Source organism: Leucoraja erinacea, chromosome 4 (genome assembly GCF_028641065.1).
Source record: "Leucoraja erinacea ecotype New England chromosome 4, Leri_hhj_1, whole genome shotgun sequence".
NCBI lineage: Eukaryota > Metazoa > Chordata > Chondrichthyes > Rajiformes > Rajidae > Leucoraja > Leucoraja erinaceus.
The window spans coordinates 98,537,086-98,557,386 of record NC_073380.1 but is presented as its reverse complement, the minus strand read 5'-3'; the positions used below and the strand labels follow the sequence as shown (position 1 = coordinate 98,557,386).

General features: G+C 41.4%; 1 protein-coding gene across 1 annotated transcript in view; it reads right to left on the bottom strand.

Annotated features, from left to right (window-relative positions):
• Positions 1-20,301, bottom strand: part of LOC129696717 (E3 ubiquitin-protein ligase UBR5-like) — a 135,244-nt gene that overhangs the window by 55,084 nt on the left and 59,859 nt on the right. The window contains 5 exon segments of the mRNA XM_055634847.1: positions 3,063-3,158; positions 4,875-5,026; positions 5,588-5,714; positions 10,363-10,573; positions 14,292-14,489. Of these exon segments, the coding sequence (XP_055490822.1) occupies positions 3,063-3,158; positions 4,875-5,026; positions 5,588-5,714; positions 10,363-10,573; positions 14,292-14,489 (784 nt within the window).

Here is a 20,301-nt window from a genome sequence, read left to right as displayed (position 1 = left end):
TCCACAACCGCGCCCTTAAGACATGTGCGGAACAGCTGGCAAGAGTATTCATTGACATGCTTAAACTCTTCCAGCACCATTCTTAGGTTCCCATCTGCTTTGAGAGGTCTACAATCAAGTTGGCACCAAAGACAAATGCAGTGTGGCTTAATTACTACTGCCCAGTGACTTTAACATCCACCACCATGAAGTGCTTTGAACCTCCTCAGAAAGCTTTGAATGTGTTTCAAAATAATCTATTTAATTATGGGCTAATAATGGGAAAAATGCTTATATACTGGAAGAACGCTCCTATACCAACATTAAATATGTGGATTTCAAATATGTTTGAAACATTACACCTGCAAGATATGAGACTCCTCCTTTCAGGCAAATCAGACCACTTCCAAAAGATGTGGTCTGCATTTATCGACTTACTGCAAGAATAAGGTGCATCAGTACTTCAAAAAAGAAATGGTGTTAGGACCTGGTAAGGGGGGAGGAAAAATATGAAGTTGGTATATCCCTTTTGTGCGGATTTTATAATAGAGCTTCGGTTTTTTTTTTTCCTTTTTTCTCCTTTCTTTTCTAGGGTCTATTTCTTAATTATTTTCTCTAACCAATGGGTCTCGGTTTTCTCTCATTGATCACTCTTTTACACGAACACAACATTCTTTTTCTCACCTCTTTCTTTATCTATATCTTTCCTTAAAGCTTAAAAAATGAAGGGGTACAATAAATGTAATAAGATATCTGGCTTGTACTATTGTAATTTACTGTACTTCTAATAAATATATATATATTTTTTAATTTAAAAAAAGAAAGCTTTGAGCCACTGCAGTTCACCTACTATTGCAACAGGACCATGACAAATGCCATGTCCCTGGCACTATACACATTCCTCTAAAATCTGGATAACAAGGACACCAACGTTAAACTCCTACTTATTGTCTTGGCCTCAACCTTCAACACCATAATCCTTACCAACTCATAGCTAGGAGTCAAGTACATCTCTGCAAAAAGCTTCCTCATCCATATTCAATGTGGATAGACGACAAAACTTCTCCATGTTAATTCTCAACACCAGTGCCCAGCAAGGATATGTTCACAGCCCCTTACTATATTCTCTACACGTCGTCTGGGCAAATTCTGCTCAAACTCAATTTAAAGATTTTCAGATGATACCAGCATAGATGATACCTGCACAGTGGGCAGGATCTTGAACAATAACATGACGGAGAACAGGAAACAGATGGCGAGCTTAATGACATGCTGTCAAGATGACAACCTCTTTCACAATATCAGCAAGACAAAGAAGCTAAGTCATTGATTTCTGTACATGAGGTGGCATACATGCTCTAGTTAGCATCTGTTGTATCAAAGTGGAGATGATCGAGAAATTTAAGTTCCTGGGCATATATCATCAAATATTTGTCCTGGTTCAAGCACATTACAGCAACGGCCCAGAAAGTACACCAATGCCTCTATCTCCTCAGAAGACTAAGGAAATCCTTAAGACTATTCTTACCAAGCTCTACCGATGCACTGTGGAAAGCATCCTATTAGGATGCATCACAACTTGGTTTGGCAACAGTTTAGCCCAAGACTGCAAGAAATTGCAGATGTAGCCAGTCAAATACTTTCTCATCGACTCCATCTACACTTCATTCTTCCTCACGAAATTAGCCGAAATAAGCACGGATTATTTACACCCTGGTCATTCCTTCTTTTGCCCTCTCCTGCTGCATGGTGGCTCTTAAAAAATAGCGGCGTCAGGGGATATGGGGAGAAGGCAGGTATGGGATCCTGATTGGGGATGATCAGCCATGATCACGTTAAATGGCGGTGATGGCTCGAAGGGCCGAATGGCCTACTACTGCACCTATTGTCTATAATTGATGGTTGTCTGTAAATCAACACTGCAAAGCAGCTACGGAGTTGCTTACATGGTCGTAGGCCATCATGAGCAACATGAGCACGTATTATTTTAGAGGGCAATTTCTTCTGAAATGAGGCTGTGAGCATCACAAGCCATGCCAACATGAATGAATCTTCTGAATTGTCCTTGGGAAGATGTGGATGAGCAGCCTTCTTGAACATTGGACTTTCTGGTGTTGGACAAGCATCTCCAGAATGTAGACCGATGATGCAACAACAGCAATATACCTACTTTGATATCATGCACCTACTTTGTTTCAGAGGGACTATTCAGTTATGTTAAAATTACTCAAGTTTTCATTCCAGAATACAATATATTGACACTTGCTAAAGATGTACAACAGCAAACATAGAAACATAGAAAATAGGTGCAGGAGTAGGCCATTCGGCCCTTCGAACCTGCACCGCCATTCAATATGATCATGGCTGATCATCCAACTCGGTATCCTGTACCTGCCTTCTCTCCATACCCCCTGATCCCTTTAGCCACAATGGCCACATCTAACACCCTCTTAAATATAGCTCCCTCTTAAACGTTTGATGCACCATTCCCATCCATGACAATGCCGGCAAAGCATCACACAATAAGAACTGTGATAGAAACAGACATAGAAAATAGGTGCAGGAGGAGGCCATTCGGCCCTTCGAGCCAGCACCCCCATTCATTGTGATCATGGCCGATAGTCCCCAATCAATAACCCGTGGCTGCCTTCTCCCCATATCCCTTGATTCCACTAGCCCCTAGAGCTCTATCTAACTCTCTTTTAAATCCATCCAGTGATTTTGCCTCCACTGCCCCCTGTGGCAGGGAATTCCACAAATTCACAACTCTCTGGGTGAAAACGTTTTTTTCTCACCTCAGTCTTAAATGGCCTCCCCTTTATTCTAAGACTGTGGCCCTGGTGGACTCGCCCAACATTGGGAACATTTTTCCTGCATCTAGCTTGTCCGGTCCTTTTATAATTTTATATGTTTCTATAAGAACTCCTCTCATCCTTCTAAACTCCAGTGAATACAAGCCTAGTCTTTTCGATCTTTCCTCATATGACAGTCCCGCCATCCCAGGGATCAATCTCGATTATAGACTAAACAACTGTAAAATTAGTCAAAATCTGCAGGAAAAGGTAGTAGAAATCTATTCTCACCAGGTATGGTAGACGTGCTTGGTCCCTGTCCAGTGCCAGATGCTGCTGTGGTAAGAGATCCAACAGCAGGAGCCAGGATAAAATCAATGTCACCATCTTTAAACATAACAGAAGATATTCATCAATAAAAATCACTCTACAAAAAAAAACTTAAAACATTCAAAATAGATGCATGGGGATTATGTGAAAAGTGGCAGTGGAATTCCTTGGTGTTCCGATGAACATTTCTTGTTCAACCAACATGATCAGATACATATTCTCTTTATCCCATCACTGCAGGAGTGCTAATTGCCTGCTGCATTTTCTATAATAAAACATTTCAGAGTCTGAAAAGCATTTTGGAACAGGCATCCTGAAAGACAAGAGCATGTTAATAGCTAGCTAAATGGTCTTATAAAGAACCATTGGCTAGCCACTGTAAATAATTAGCCTGTTCCAAATGTCAATAGCAACAAGTTGTACACGTATCAGGAATTCAGATACACTTCATATTTGGCTCCTCAGTTGCACAACTCAGTTGCTCCTAATTTGAGGAAGGACATTCTTGCTATTGAGGGAGTGCAGCATAGGTTTACAAGGTTAATTCCCAGGATGACGGGACTGTCATATGCTGAGAAAATGGAGCAACTGGGCTTGTACACTCCGGAGTTAGAAGGATGAGAGGATATCTCATTGAAACATAAGATTGTTAAGGGTTTGGACACGCTAGAAGCAGGAAACATGTTCCCGATGTTGGGGGTGTCCAGAACTGGGGCCACGTTTTAAGAATAAGGAGTAAGCCAATTAGAACGGAGACGAGGAAACACTTTTTCTTACAGAGCGTGGTGAGTCTGTGGAATTCTCTGCCTCAGAGGGCGGTGGAGACAGGTTCTCTGGATGCTTTCAAGAGAGCTAGATAGGGCTCTTAAAAATAGTGGAGTCAGGGGATATGGGGAGAAGGCAGGAACGGGGTACTGATTGGGGGTGATCAGCCATGATCACATTGAATGGCGGAGCTGGCTCGAAGGGCCGAATGGCCTATTCCTGCACCTATTGTCTATTGTCACATTAGCCATAGACGATGAATCGAGTACATTCCTAATCATTTGAATGAGGACGTTGATCTTAAATAAATATTTTGCAAAGCTTTTATTTTGAATTGCAGCTTGGATGAATTCATTGTTTTAATTTATTTTCAACTGTTTTTGATTATCAGAGAAATTTGGAAAGAGTGAAGAGGTCATCTCACAACTTACATTGTCAGATGGTCATCAGAACGGCCCACTGTACGGTCTTAGCTTCACAACACCTGTGACCCAGTCACCACTCTAACTTGTGGGATGACCACAGAACCAATGCTAACTTGCACTGGAAACTACGGCACAAAAGGTCCATGAGGTTAGAGGAGAAGCAGCCATAGTATGCAGGCTAAGTCTAGTGCAAGCCACGCAAGACGCTTTTTCAACATTTGTCTCCAAGCTAAAGAAAACCGCTAATGTGCCAAGATCTTAACAGTTAATGATAATAACATTTCTGCACCTGCACGATAGTATGGATGAGCTGGCTCCAAAGGGGAATATTTTGTCTTTGATGCATAATTAAATGCTTTATTTTTTATACGAATAAATATGACATGTGCATCGACTCATGAGGTGCAATTATTGCCAGAGAGAGTGCCATTTATAAGTGCATAGGAATATCAAATGAAACTTTCATTTAATTACAGCAAATGATAAACCATTTTTAATGTAAAATAACTCAAACTTCCTTTTGTATCTTTGTTATACCTTTAATGGTAGCCTGTTATTTTCTCGTAAATCAGGAAAAACTGACCTGGATCAATTGCAGGTGGATCTGGTGCCCAGCTAAGTGGTGCAATAGGAGGAGATACTGGATCCTGATGGTCACTGGAGGAAGCACCAGATTCATGGCGTCCTAAGCCCGCAGCTCGTAGCGAGCGCCTCATCATCTCACGTAATCTTAAACTTGGAGAAATTAATTTAAAATATATTATTCTGAGAGGGGTTGGGTGTGGGGAGAAGGGAGAAAGGGAGGATTGAGAGGGAGAAACTAATTTCTTAGTCTGACCCAGTTAGTTGCTAAGATGGCTAGAGACACTTGAATCAAGTTATCTGGATTTGCCAAACATATGCCATGAACAAAATAACATTTGAAATCAGACTATACTGTTGTTCACTTCGAAAGAGCTAAGTCTATACTCATTTACTAGCCTGATCTTCAGCACTTTAGATAAAAACAATGTCAAATAAATATGGAACATTAAAAATTGTCTCTACCTTTTTAGAAGTTGACAAAAATATCTCATTCATTTTTAATCCCCAAAATTTCAATAAAAATAAACTAATTAATAACTATTCAATTACATCCGAGTCCTAGGAGAATAATTGGCAAACTTTCTTAAATCAGCTTTCCCCACATCAAATGCATGTAGTTTGAGCCCCACCCCCCACGCATACACAGCTCATAGACTGGGTCTGTTTCAATAACTGGCACCAAAAGAATCTGTCACCTAAGTTCATACATACCTACGACTGCTAGAAGGCCCACTTCTGTTACCACTACTATTACTGGATACCACGGAAATTGCATTTGCGATGGCCTCAACTGCAGATAACCTTTCTGCAAACGTGTTCCTCTCCGAGCGCTCTGCTTCTGTGGGATGGAGGTACTTAAATCACTCGGTCTCAAGAACAATGATACAAAAATGAGTAAAAATTAAATCCTCAACCAATCTATAAAAGAATACTTGGCATAGCTCTTATTTCAAAATAATAAACTATACAATTAATTTGTTTAAAAATAATTGAAAAAACTAATCTTGATCCCCACTCTAAATTCAGAAACAATGGTTCTGAACTTAAAGAAAGGTAACTTTGAGGGTATGTCGTGAATTGGCCAAGATTGACTGGCAATTAATTCTAAAAGGGTTGACGGTGGATATGCAATGAAAGACATTTAAAGACTGCATGGGTGAACTACAAAAATTGTTCATCCCAGTTTGGCAAAAGAATAAATCAGGGAAGGTAGTGCATCCGTGGATAACAAGGGAAATCAGGGATAGTATCAAAGCGAAGGATGATGCGAACAAATTAGCCAGAAAAAGCAGCATACCAAAGGACTGGGAGAAATTCAGAGACCAGCAGAGGAGGACAAAGGGCTTAATTAGGAAAGGAAAAATAGATTATGAAAGAAAACTGGCTGGGAACATAAAAACTGACTGCAAAAGTTTTTATAGATATGTGGAAAGAAAGAGATTAATTAAAACAAATGTAGGTCCCTTGCAGTCAGAAACAGGTGAGTTGATCATGGGGAAGAAGGATATGGCGGACCAATTGAATAACTACTTTGGTTCCGTCTTCACTAAGAAAGACATAAATAATCTGCCGGAAATAGCAGGGCACCACAGGTCAAAGGAGGTGGAGGAATTGAGTGAAATCCAGGTTAGTCGGGAAGTGGTGTTAGGTGAATTGAATGGATTAAAGGCCGATAAATCCCCAGGGCCAGACTGGCTGCATCCCAGAGTACTTAAGGAAGTAGCTCCAGAAATAGTGGATGCATTAGTAATAATCTTTCAAAACTCTTTAGATTCTGGAGTAGTTCCTGAGGATTGGCGGGTAGCAAACGTAACCCCACTTTTTAAGAGGGGAGGGAGAGAGAAAACGGGGAATTACAGACCAGTTAGTCTAACATCGGTAGTAGGGAAACTGCTAGTTATTAAAGATGGGATAGCAGCACATTTGGAAAGTGGTGAAATCATTGGACAAAGTCAGCATGGATTTACGAAAGGTAAATCATGTCTGACGAATCTTATAGAATTTTTCGAGGATGTAACTAGTAGCGTGGATAGGGGAGAAACAGTGGATGTGGTGTATCTGGACTTCCAGAAGGATTTCGACAAGGTCCCACATAAGAGATTAGTATACAAACTTAAAACACACGGCATTGGGGGTTCAGTATTGATGTGGATAGAGAACTGGCTGGCAAACAGGAAGCAAAGGGTAGGAGTAAACAGGTCTTTTCCACAATGGCGGGCAGTGAATAGTGGGGTACCGCAAGGCTCAGTGCTGGGACCCCAGCTATTTACAATATATATTAATGATCTGGATGAGGGAATTGAAGGCAATATCTCCAAGTTTGCGGATGACACAAAGCTGGGGGGCAGTGTTAGCTGTGAGGAGGATGCTAGGAGACTGCGAGGTGACTTGGATAGGCTGGGTGAGTGGGCAAATGTTTGGCAGATGCAGTATAATGTGGATAAATGTGAGGTTATCCATTTTGGTGGCAAAAACAGGAAAGCAGACTATTATCTAAATGGTGGCCGATTAGGAAAAGGGGAGATGCAACGAGACCTGGGTGTCATGGTACACCAGTCATTGAAAGTAGGCATGCAGGTGCAGCAGGCAGTGAAGAAAGCGAATGGTATGTTAGCTTTCATAGCAAAAGGATTTGAGTATAGGAGCAGGGAGGTTCTACTGCAGTTGTACAGGGTCTTGGTGAGACCACACCTGGAGTATTGCGTACAGTTTTGGTCTCCAATTCTGAGGAAGGACATTATTGCCATAGAGGGAGTGCAGAGAAGGTTCACCAGCCTGACTCCTGGGATGTCAGGACTGTCTTATGAAGAAAGACTGGATAGACTTGGTTTATACTGTCTAGAATTTAGGAAATTAAGAGGGGATCTTGTAGAAACTTACAAAATTCTTAAGGGGTTGGACAGGCTAGATGCAGGAAGATTGTTCCCGATGTTGGGGAAGTCCAGGACAAGGGGTCACAGCTTAAGGATAAGGCAAAAATCCTTTAAAACAGAGATGAAAAAAACTTTTTTTCACACAGAGTGGTGAATCTCTGGAACTCTCTGCCACAGAGGGTAGTTGAGGCCAGTTCATTGGCTATATTTAAGAGGGAGTTAGATGTGGCCCTTGTGGCTAAGGGGATCAGAGGGTATGGAGAGAAGGCAGGTACGGGATACTGAGTTGGATGATCAGCCATGGTCATATTGAATGGCGGTGCAGGCTCGAAGAGCCGAATGGCCTATTCCTGCACCTAATTTCTATGTTTCTATGTTTCTACGAGTGCAGGTAGATGGGACTAGGTGAGAGTAAGTGTTCGGCACGGACTAGAAGGGCCGAGATGGCCTGTTTCCGTGCTGTAAATTGTTATATGGTTATTGTTATTTGTTAAGAGCAATCATGTGGTAGAAAATTGCAATTACAAACTTTTCTTAAAGTATATGTATCATGGATGAAAGTTGGTATTATAGAAAGCAAGTCAAATGCTTGGTCAGAATATTTAAAAAAGTATTGAAATTAAACAGACTAAACTGGGATAATTGTGTATGCAAAACAAATTATTCTTGTGGATCTACATTGATTTAATTTTATTGATAGCATGCCAGACCAAGGTTGTCAGGCACATAATTAATTAAACTAATGATTAGGAATTTCTCAAATGGACAAAATGCAATTAAATCACCACAGATTCTGCACAATCCCCCAATCAGGTCAGTTTTTAATATCAGTTCCCAAGATTCTTTGAACTTCCAATTATTATTAAAAAAGGTGATTAAAAAACAGGGGGGGGGGGGGGAACATGTTTTCAACCAGTACAACGTATTGAAAGCAGTAAAAGGACAATGACTGGTCCCTGGTGATACGCCTTTCATTCACAGCATGGCCTAAGATCTTATCTCTCAGTAATATGAGTGTGTTTATGCCAAAGGCAATTTGCTTGCAGAGTGGATGACAATAAGAGCAAAGCTTCAATTGTATAACTACTTAAATTCAAACTTTGAACTGATCTTGAATGAGTTAACAGAATTCCAAGTAACACCATAAAAGTTCGGAGTGGCGGCGCGGCTCTGGCTGCAGCGGCTTACTGGCAGTCCCGTTGTTTTGTGTTTTTTATGTTGTTTATTTTGTTTTGGTTAGTCTAGTTGTTTGGTTTTAGTTTGTGTTTTTAGGGGGGGGGGGGGGGGGGGGGGTTGAAACGGGGTTTGCAGTCTCTCCCTGCGGGGGAATACGACCTTTTTGTCGTATTCCCCTTCTATGTCTCCATCTGCGATGAGGCCTAATAGAGCTGGCGACCTCGAGGCTCCGGAGGCAGAGCCCATCAGGACTCGCTCTGAGCTCGCTCCCGTGAGGGTGGTCCGGCTCAGGGCTGGAAGAGGTTGGGACGCTCCCGTGAGGGCGGCCAGCCCGAGGGTGGAACAAGGCTCCCGTCGGAGCGGCCGAGTTCGGGGAGATGTGGCGCTCACAGCCCGAGGGAGGTTCGGCGCCCAAGTCCGGGCAGCCCAGCCCGGGGAAGAAGCGACGCCCAAGTCGGGGCGGCCCGGTCCAGAGGAGGTTCAGCGCCCATGTCGGGGCGGCTCGGTCCGGGGGAGAAGCGACGCCCATGTCGGGGCGGCCCGGTCCGGGGGAGGTTCGGCGCCCATGTCGGGGCGGCCCAGCCCGAGATTGAAGACGGCGCAGTACTCACGTGAGGGGTGGCTGGGACGGTGTTCTGGCGGTGGTGGCCTGAGTCCGGGGTTCGGCCGCGGGCCAGCGGCTGCGTCTGCAGGACTGGTGGGCGGCAGCTTCAACCACCCCGGGCCGCGGTGTTTGAGCCGCGGGACTGTTTTTAACATCGCCCGGGGGGGTATCGCCCCAGCGCAGAGGGAGAAGAGGAGGGAAGAGACTGCAGACCTAAGACTTTTGCCTCCATCACAGTGAGGAGATGCTGGGTGGACTCACTGTGGTGGATGTTAATATGTGTTTATTGTTGTTTTATTGTATTGTATTATATGTATGACTGCTGCAATTTCGTTCAGACTTCGGTCTGAATGACAATAAAAGGCTATCTATCTATTTAAAAAAAAAAAATGCCACAAGTGTATCAGCTCACACTATGTTGTGCTTCTAAGGTTGCACAATCCAGTCCAATTATCATCTTCTGATATCCAAACACCAAAACCAGATTGTTCCCAGTAAGCCACCAGCCTCTTGCAACCCACAAAAAAGTAACAACGCAGAAATAAAAAAAAATACGGGACTGGCATAAAATATACACACATGAAAGAGTTTCAAAAAAATTATAGCTTTTCAAGAAAATAGCTTGACCAGACCATCTGTAACATGCCCAAATCTCAGACTGAATGAATAATCAAAGGGAGAAAAAAAATTGCTAAAAATATAAACATTCCCACCATAATAAATGGACAATAGTCAAGTGCACCAAATTTGAAGAGGTTAATAATCCTCAAGTGTATGTCCATCATAAAAACTTTGCCCGCAACTAATAGGTCAAATTAATAATGTTCATTCACCTTCTTCCTCTTTTGTCTCCTTATTGCTTGTGGGGAAACAGACAGACACACAAGCATGCAAAACATTACGATTCCCATCACACCGATTGCTTAGAAATGTATTTAGGGCTTGTGGTGTTTGTTCCAACAGAACAGCCTGTTCAAGATTCATCAAGTACTGCCTGGAGGCTTCATAATCACATCTCAGGATATGTTGCATTAATGCTTGTTTCTGCAGATGGCAAAGTAAAAACATTAACTAATTATAAGTACAGAATGTAATTAGCTTAACATACAACCATGTACAAGACTCCTTCAATTTTGATTGCTTTTTAAGAGAACAAATCAACTCACCAGAGTACAGAAAAGGTATCAGCAAATTTTCACCTTTCACCCAGCCCACAGCTAACAATAGTCTTAAAGAAGGAACTGCAGATGCTGGAAAATCGAAGGTACACAAAAATGCTGGAGAAACTCCGCAGGTGCAGCAGCATCTATGGAGCGAAGGAGATGGGCAACGTTTTGGACCGAAACCCTTCTTCAGATGGCTAACAATAGTCTGTTTCCTTTATTATCGTTACTTTTTTGCATGTCTTTCATTCATTTCTTCAATCTCTCTATATCACAGTCCATCTCTCTCATTTCCTTTTCCCCTAACTCAGCCTGAAGAAGGGTCACGATCCAAAACGTCACATATTCCTTTTCTCCAGAAATGTTGTCTGATCCACTAGGTTACTCCAGCTTTTTTGTGTCTACCGTAAGCAAATTTCACACTTCCTCAAACAAAAATGAAAAGCAACCAAATAATCAAACGGTTAATTCATGGTCAAATAATTTATTGGGTAAAATTTTGAAATATCCCAAGATCATCAGTCAGCTGCACCTGGATCACAGTTTTGTCCAGCATAATCCAAGACATTACTATCTGCGGAAAGGCTAGTCCTCAGCTCCTTATCATAGACCAGGAATTTCCCATTACAAGGTTCCCGATGCACTGACAATTTACAACAGGTGGTATATGCCATGTCCCAAGGTACACCAGACGTCTAAGCTGTCAGTTAAATTAAATGCCTATGAAAATCCTTGACATGAAAGAAAAACCCCCATTAAAACCAGAAATTTCAAACATTAAAAAAAAAAATCACAATTCTAAAAATACAATTACATTAAAAACAAAGTGATATATAGCTGCACCCATTCTTTCTACCAGCAGCTATTTATCCAATTTCAATGGGTCCACAGTACTCATGTTAGCAAGGAAATATGCAGAAGTTCATGTTGCTCTGCTGGACTCCACATTTATCAGAGGAGAGGAAATTGGACATCTTGTTCGGAAAGAGAGGGAGATCTACAATAATTATAGGCAGCATGAAGTAAATGAGGTGCTTGAGGAGTATAAGGAATGTAAAAAGAATCTTAAGAAATAAATTAGAAAAGCTAAAAGAAGACATGAGGTTGCTTTGGCAAGTAAGGTGAAAGTAAATCCAAAGGGTTTCTACAGCTATATTAATAGCAAAAGGATAACGAGGGATAAAATTGGTCCATTGGAGAGACAGAGTGGACAGCTATCTGCAGAGCCAAAAGAGATGGGGGAGATATTGAACAATTTATTTTCTTCGGTATTCACCAAGAAGAAGGATATTGAATTATGTGAGGTAAGGGAAACTAGTAGAGTAGCTATGGATACTATGACTTTCAAAGTAAAAAAAGTACTGACACTTTTGAAAAATATAAAAGTGGATAAGTCTCCAGGTCCTGACAGGATATTCCCTAGGACATTGAGGGAAGAAATATTTCAAATGTCATTAGAAACTGGAATAGTCCCCGAGGATTGGCGTACTGCGCATGTTGTTCCATTGTTTAAAAAGGGTTCCAAGAGTAAACCTAGCAGTTATAGACCTGTTAGTTTGACTTCAGTGGTGGGCAAATTAATGGAAAAGATACTTAGAGATAATATATATAAGCATCTGGATAAACAGGGTCTGATTAGGAACAGTCAACATGGATTTGTGCCTGGAAGGTCAGGTTTGACTAATTTTCTTGAATTTTTTTGAAGAGGTTACTAGGGAAATTGACGAGGGTAAAGCAGTGGATGTTGTCTATATGGACTTTAGTAAGGCATTTGACAAGGTTCCTCATGGAAGGTTGGTTAAGAAGGTTAAACTGTTGGGTATAAATGCAGGAGTAGCAAGATGGATTCAACAGTGGCTGAATGGGAGAAGCCAGAGGGTAATGGTGGATGGCTGTTTGTCGGGTTGGAGGCAGGTGACTAGTGGGGTGCCTCAGGGATCTGTGTTGGGTCCTTTGTTGTTTGTCATGTACATCAATGATCTGGATGAAGGTGTGGTAAATTGGATTAGTAAGTATGCAGATGATACTAAGATAGGGGGTGTTGTGGATAATGAAGAGGATTTCCAAAGTCTACAGAGTGATTTAGGCCATTTGGAAGAATGGGCTGAAAGATGGCAGATGGAGTTTAATGCTGATAAATGTGAGGTGCTACACCTTGGCAGGACAAATCAAAATAGGACGTACATGGTAAATGGTAGGGAATTGAAGAATACAGTCGAACAGAGAGATCTGGGAATAACCGTGCATAGTTCCTTGAAGGTGAAATCTCATATAGATAGGGTGGTAAAGAAAGCTTTTGGTATGCTAGCCTTTATAAATCAGAGCATTGAGTATAGAAGCTGGGATGTAATGTTAAAATTGTACAAGGCATTGGTGAGACCAAATCTGGAGTATGGTGTACAATTTTGGTTGCCTAATATAGGAAGGATGTCAACAAAATAGAGAGCGTACAGAGGAGATTTACTAGAATGTTGCCTGGGTTTCAACAACTAAGTTACAGAGAAAGGTTGAATAAGTTAGGTCTTTATTCTCTGGAGCGCAGAAGGTTAGGGGGGGGGGGGGGGGGGGGGGGACTTGATAGAGGTCTTTAAAATGATGAGAGGGATAGACAGAGTTGATGTGGACAAGCTTTTCCCTTTGAGAATAGGGAAAATTCAAACAAGAGGACATGACTTCAGAATGAAGGGACAGAAGTTTAGGGGTAACATGAGGGGGAACTTCTTTACTCAGAGAGTGGTAGTGGTGTGGAATGAGCTTCCAGTAGAAGTGGTGGAGGCAGGTTCGTTGGTATCATTTAAAAATAAATTGGATAGGCATATGGATGAGAAGGGAATGGAGGGTTATGGTATGAGTGCAGGTAGGTGGGACTAAGGGAAAAAAGTTGTTTGGCACGGACTTGTAGGGCCGAGATGGCCTGTTTCCGTGCTGTAATTGTTATATGGTTATATGGTTAATGCAAAGCAGCCAAAGATAACTTACTTTCATTTATTTTTATCAATTGCAAATTACAAATATCTTATTTATTTTAAACTTTAGCAATAGCATTATTGTACATTGAGCAATATTCAAGAACTTTATTGGAGAGGTGGAGTAAATAGAAAATTTCAAAACAAAATGCAAAGTCTCCATGGTTTTTCTTCTAAAATCATTAGCAAACAACACTATAACATTGATAAATAAGCCAAATAGTCTTACAAGCAAAACATTTCAGTCTTGAAAACTAATACCAATGTATTGTCTTACTTACTGGCATATAAGCTGGCACTTAACCGACAAAAAGTACCACCAAGTCCAAAATTGAAAGAAATGTTCTCCAATTATACATACTGCCATGGTTACGTGCCAATGTTTGTCACAACCCATAAACGTTAGCCTGAAGTGCTGCCTGCACATAATTTGGTCCCATTTATCAATCATCTTTAAAAGTGCATCTCAATGGCCTGGTGTATTTTTCTTCCCAAAATTCTCTTTTGCCCAACGATTATATATTTTTTGTTATATTATTAAGCACTTGGCCATTGATGGTTCACTGATTGATGATGTAAACTAAGTTAATACAGTCCACAACCATGAATCACAAATTCCAATGTTAGACCTACCTCTACTGTCATTACAATGACAGCTGCTTTCTTTTTAATGGATGAATTTGCAGGAAGGTTTGTTAAAGAATGAATACCCATTCCAAGACTAGTAATTGGTGGAAGATCTAACCAGTCGGGATCACGAATTCCACCCATGCAATCTTTAGCCATTGGGTAGATTGTGCCATTTCCATCCCTGAGGATGATGGGCGACTCCTACAAATAATAACAGGCAATGAGAACAATGCATTCAAACAAGGTACACATATAATTTGCACATTTCCCCAGTAATTAATTTATCATGTGATTAAGATTGTGAATTGTCATTTAAAACATAATTGGCCGAATAAAACAAATAAGATCAAAACTTTGAATCAAATTGTTTAAGTAATGCCAGCAAAGAGAAAATGACCAAACACACAAATTAAATTCAATTCTACATAGTCATAATGCAGAATTCATGACTCCACTCAATTCAATAGTGAAGAAAAACATAGAAAAACCCCAAAGTAACTCAACAAGTCAGACAGCAGCTCTAGAGAATGACTAAAGTGCCTGTCCCACTTCGACGACTGCCGGCATCATTGACTGACGTATCAGGTCACTGAAAAATTTGCGGCCTGATGCGACGTGCTGACGTATGACGCGCAGTGTTTTTTTCAAGTGTCACAACATTTTTTTTGTCGCCGCTGGATTTTGAAATGTTCAAAATCTATTGGTGACACTGATATGATGCCGGCAGTAGCCGAAGAAAATCGCCAAGTGGGACAGGCCCTTAACTGATTCCCTCCACTAACACTGCCTGACCCGCTGAGTTATCCCAGCACATTGTGCTTTGTTGAAGCTCCTGGTGTCTGCAATTCCTTATGGTTTCAATGGTGAATTCTAACTATTTTAACTGTCCATCATTTATTTAGATGTTTCAACCATTTAGCCACACCAACTGCCAATGCAGTTACAACCTCCAGGTACTGGATAGTACTACTATAAACATCACATCTATGATTAAAACAATTTTTACCAACATATCAATTTGGCACCACCAATTAGCATTAGTCACAACTCTATAGTCTAAATTGAATTTCAACATTAATTTGGCCAAGAGAAAATCTACTTTTTATCTTCAACACTACGAACACCAACTAAACTCAGAACTACAAGCTGCCTTGATTGTAACTAGGACTTCAGATTTTATTTTGGTTTTTGCACTATATATTTTTTAAATTCTTGAAATTCTTTTTGTTGTTTATTATGGTAGCTAATATCATGCTGCTGCAAGCAAGAATTTTATTGTTGCGTTTTGGGACACCTGACTATAAAACATTTTTGACTACTGACAACCCTTACATGATTATCGGACACTGATAATGTAGATGAGGAAATCAATTACCTTGGGATACCTTCACATTTCAAATTTCAATGAATGGCAAGTGTATGCTGCAGGTTGCATTTATGCGGCAACTTTACTATGGCTTAATACAAGACTAATATTAACACAGTCAAAATAAGTATGGAGGCTTCTCTGAGGATATGCTCATCAAGATAAAGTGGCAAAGCAGAGAGATTAAGGCAGAGAGCCTGTATTCTAGACATTTTATAGCAAAGCTGCCAAAAGGGAAAGGAAATAGGAGGACAAAAAGAAGAGACAAAATGCTGGAGCAACTCAGCGGGACTGAAGACAAGGAATGGGTGATGTTTTGGGTCAAGACATTTGATGGCGAGCATTTTGTGTCTATCTTCCATTTAAACCAGCATCTGCAGTTCCTTCATACAAAATGAAATCGGGAGCAGCAGAGGAAATGACAAAAAGGGACAGGGCGCTGCAATTTGAAGAAGAAAACAATTTAAAAACCTACATACTAATGGACCAGGCAGCTTGCCAGCGCAAGGGTCATTGCTATGCAAAGCAAGGATAAGATTTAAAAAGGGGCAAAGATTTAGATGCTAAAACTGGTGGCCAGCCAAGACAGCAGTGGAAAAAATCTGAATGGATGCGAAGAAAAGCATGTATGAGAACCTCAGTAACAGACAAATACAAAAGCAGTTTGAAAATGGCTGGTTAAAGGAGCTATTACAGAGATAATGAATTGCTTTTGTGATGTAGATGTGAAATCATTGGACAAAATATTGCTCAAGAGGAAAATAAAAATAAATCCCAAGGTCTTTTGAACCATAGTACGACTTGGCTTTGATCGGTGTTTAGGGAGGTGGGAGTTAAGTCACCCTTAAACCAAAATTACAATTCAGAAAAAAATTGTTCACGAGGCTGTCAGGAATCTATTCGGATTTTGATCACATCAAAATACCACACATAGCAAACAGGGACCATGTAAATGTTTTAATACAGAATTCTCAGTTGAATATTGTACTTCCAAAATCAGCATTAAACCACTCCCTGGAATCTCACGTGATTCTAGTAATAAAGCTCTCAGAAACCACCTATTTTGATCGAAGGACAGCTATTGCACAATTAGCATTAGTTAATATCTTCAACTACTGGACCTCGTGTACTTGTTGAACATTGAACTCTACTTGAACTGGTTATAGTACTTGTCTTAACGACCTCCTCTGGCAGCTCATTCCATATACCCACCACCCTATGTTGAAAAAGTTGCCCCTCAGGTTCCTATTAAATTTTTCCCCTCTCACCTTAAACTCATGTCCTCTGGTTCTTGATTCTCCTACTCTGCGCAAAAGACTGCATCACCCTATCTATTTCTCTCATGGTCTTATACACCTCTATAAAATCACCCCTCATCCTCCTGCGTTCCAAGAGCTACTAGAATTGAACAAAGACAACATTGGGCCAGTCAGCGACATCCATAAATATTGAATGAATACAAACAGCTGCCCTTAACTACTGAAAAAATGAACATTTAAAAATGCCAGGAAAAGATGAATATTTCTTGAGTTTACTCAATAGTTTAACCAACAGGACTTAACACACAAAAGGGTCACAAGTTATTTGGGAGATGTTGTGAAAAGAGAAAAAATATTCCTTACCTCAGCACATCTATATAATACCCCTTATCAAATCACAGTTTTGGATATATTGAGTGTGATGTCGTGTCCATATGGAGTGGCATGTTTCATTTGATTGTAAAATAGAGGGGAAACTCTATTCCTATGTTTGGGTTCATCACACTGTTGGGTTCTCAAGGTTTATTAACTTTATTAAAACATTGGATTTACAAAGACAAATTAATGGATTTAATGTCTGGGCAGAATTGTGGCAAATGGATTTTAATCTATTATGGAGTCATCCAAATCAGTGCCTGTGGAACAAAAACCAAGATAAAACCTGTGCAGATACAAGGAACTGCAGATGCTCATTTACAAAACACTAAGTGCGGGAATAAATCAGTGGGTCAGGCAGCATCACAGGAGGATATGGCTGGGTGGTGTTTCTGGTCACAACACTTCTTCAGACTGATAAAACATGTGCTCATGCAGCAAGAAAGCGAATGGTATGTTGGTATGTTAGCATTCATAGCAAAAGGATTTGAGTATAGGAGCAGGGAGGTTCTACTGCAGTTGTACAGGGTCTTGGTGAGACCGCACCTGGGGTATTGCGTGCAATTTTGGTCTCCAAATCTGAGGAAAGACTTTATTGCCATAGAGGGAGTGCAGAGAAGGTTCACCAGACTGATTCCTGGGATGTCAGGACTTTCATATGAAGAAAGACTGGATAGACTCGGCTTGTACTCGCTAGAATTTAGGAGATTGAGGAGGGATCTTATAGAAACTTACAAAATTCTTAAGGGGTTGGATAGGCTAGATACAGGAAGATTGTTCCCGATGTTGGGGAAGTCCAGGACAAGGGGGTCACAGCTTAAGGATAGAGGGGAAATCCTTTAAAACCGAGATGAGAAAAACTTTTTTCAAACAGAGAATGGTGAATCTCTGGAACTCTCTGCCACAGAAAGAAGTTGAGGCCAGTTCATTGGCTATATTTAAGAGGGAGTTAGATGTGGCCCTTGTGGCTAAAGGGATCAGGGGGTATGGAGAGAAGGCAGGTACGGGATACTGAGTTGGATGATTAGCCATGATCATATTGAATGGCGGTGCAGGCTAGAAGGGCCGAATGGCCTACTCCTGCACCTATTTTCTATGTTTCTATGAGACTGTGTCCATTGGATTGGACCTCCATGGAGAGTGTGCATGTGGGATCAGAAAGCCATTTTAATTAACACTTGTCTGGCTGAAATTCTGTAGGATTTTGTGATTACCCTTGGTAATTCCAAATATAGAGGCAGCAATAGCACTTTAGACTCCCCTCAAATCAAAGGGTCAAAGCAACTCGGGATGAAGTAAGATTATGCTTGGTGCTGTGCCATTTGGTGGTTTGCAACAACACATCGAACTTGACAAATGAATGGATAAAAGGAACGTGTTGAGATGCACTACAGACTCCACACTGCTGACAGACTGTGGACTTGAGATCTATGTGTTTGTTGCATCTTTTTAAGCCCTTATGGTCAAGACCTGCCTACAATAGTACAATAAGATACTTACGGTTGAAATTAATTCTCAGCCACTTGCTTCAGACATATACCAGGACACACATATATACACACACACACACACATACATAGGATATACATCAAAATAGACTACAGCTTCGCACACTACAGCTCTGCCTTTAATACCATTATACCATCCAAGCTCATCGCCAAACTTGCATTCAGCACTCATCTCTGCAACTGGATCCTCGACTTCCTGACCAACAGATCCCAATCAATGAGGATAGGGGACATGATCCTCTACAATAATCCTCAACACAGGTGCTCCACAAGGATGCGTTCTCAGTCCCCTTCTTTACTCCTTCTACACCCACCACTATGCAGCTATTTATAAATCTAATTCAATTTACAAATTTACGGAGTACAGAAAGAAGATTGAGAACCTGTCCTGGTGTCGAGAGAGCAACCTTTCTCTCAATGTCAGCAATGCAAAGGAGATAGTGATCGACTTCAGGAAGCAAAGTGGTGCACATATCCCAGTTTGCATTGATGGCGCCGAAGTAGAGATGATTGAAAACTTCAAATCCCTCGGAGTAAATGTCACCAACAACTTCTCCTGGACCACCCATATTGAAGTAACAGCCAAGAAAGCACACCAATGCCTCTACTTCATTAGAAGGCTTAGACAATTCGGCATATCTACAACAACCTCTACAGCGATAAGACAGAATTCCTCCTCATAGCCCCATAGCCACACTCAGCAAAACCAATAACCCCACTCTCACCATCGACGGCGCCAGTCTCCCCATCTCCCCAGGCCCGCAGCCTTGGCGTGATCTTTGATTCCACCCTCTCCCTTGAGCCTCACATCCGCCATGTCATTAAAACTTCCTTCTTTCATCTCTGCAACATCGCCAAACTCAGACCCTCTCTCACACCGCCCGCTGCTGAAAGACTCATCCATGCCTTCATCTCCTCCCGACTGGACTATTGCAACTCACTTCACCTTGGCATCAGCTCCACCTACATCAACCAACTCCAACCGGTCCAGAACGCAGCCGCCCGACTCATCACCCACACCAAATCCTGGCATCACATCACTCCAGTCCTCAAACAACTTCACTGGCTTCCCATCTCCCACCGGATCACCTACAAAATCCTGATCCTCACCTACAAAGCCCTCCACCATCTGGCCCCCCCATATCTCACTGACCTCCTCTCACCCTACCAACCCTCACGGTCCCTCAGATCCACATCAGCCGGTCTCCTCTCCATCCACAAATCCAACCTCCGCAGTTTAGGGGACAGAGCCTTCTCCAGGGCAGCTCCCAGGCTCTGGAACTCCCTCCCCCAACTGATCCGCAATTCCGTGTCCCTCACCATCTTCCAGTCCCGCCTCAAGACCCATCTCTTCACCTCTGCCTATTCTTAGCCCCACGTCCCCCTCCCTTTTCATCTGTGCATTAATTGCCTTATTATTGTGTTTTGTATTGAATTATGTCTTTACTTTGTGTACTAGTCATGTCTCTACTATTTATTTCATTCCCCTTACATGTTTTTCCTCT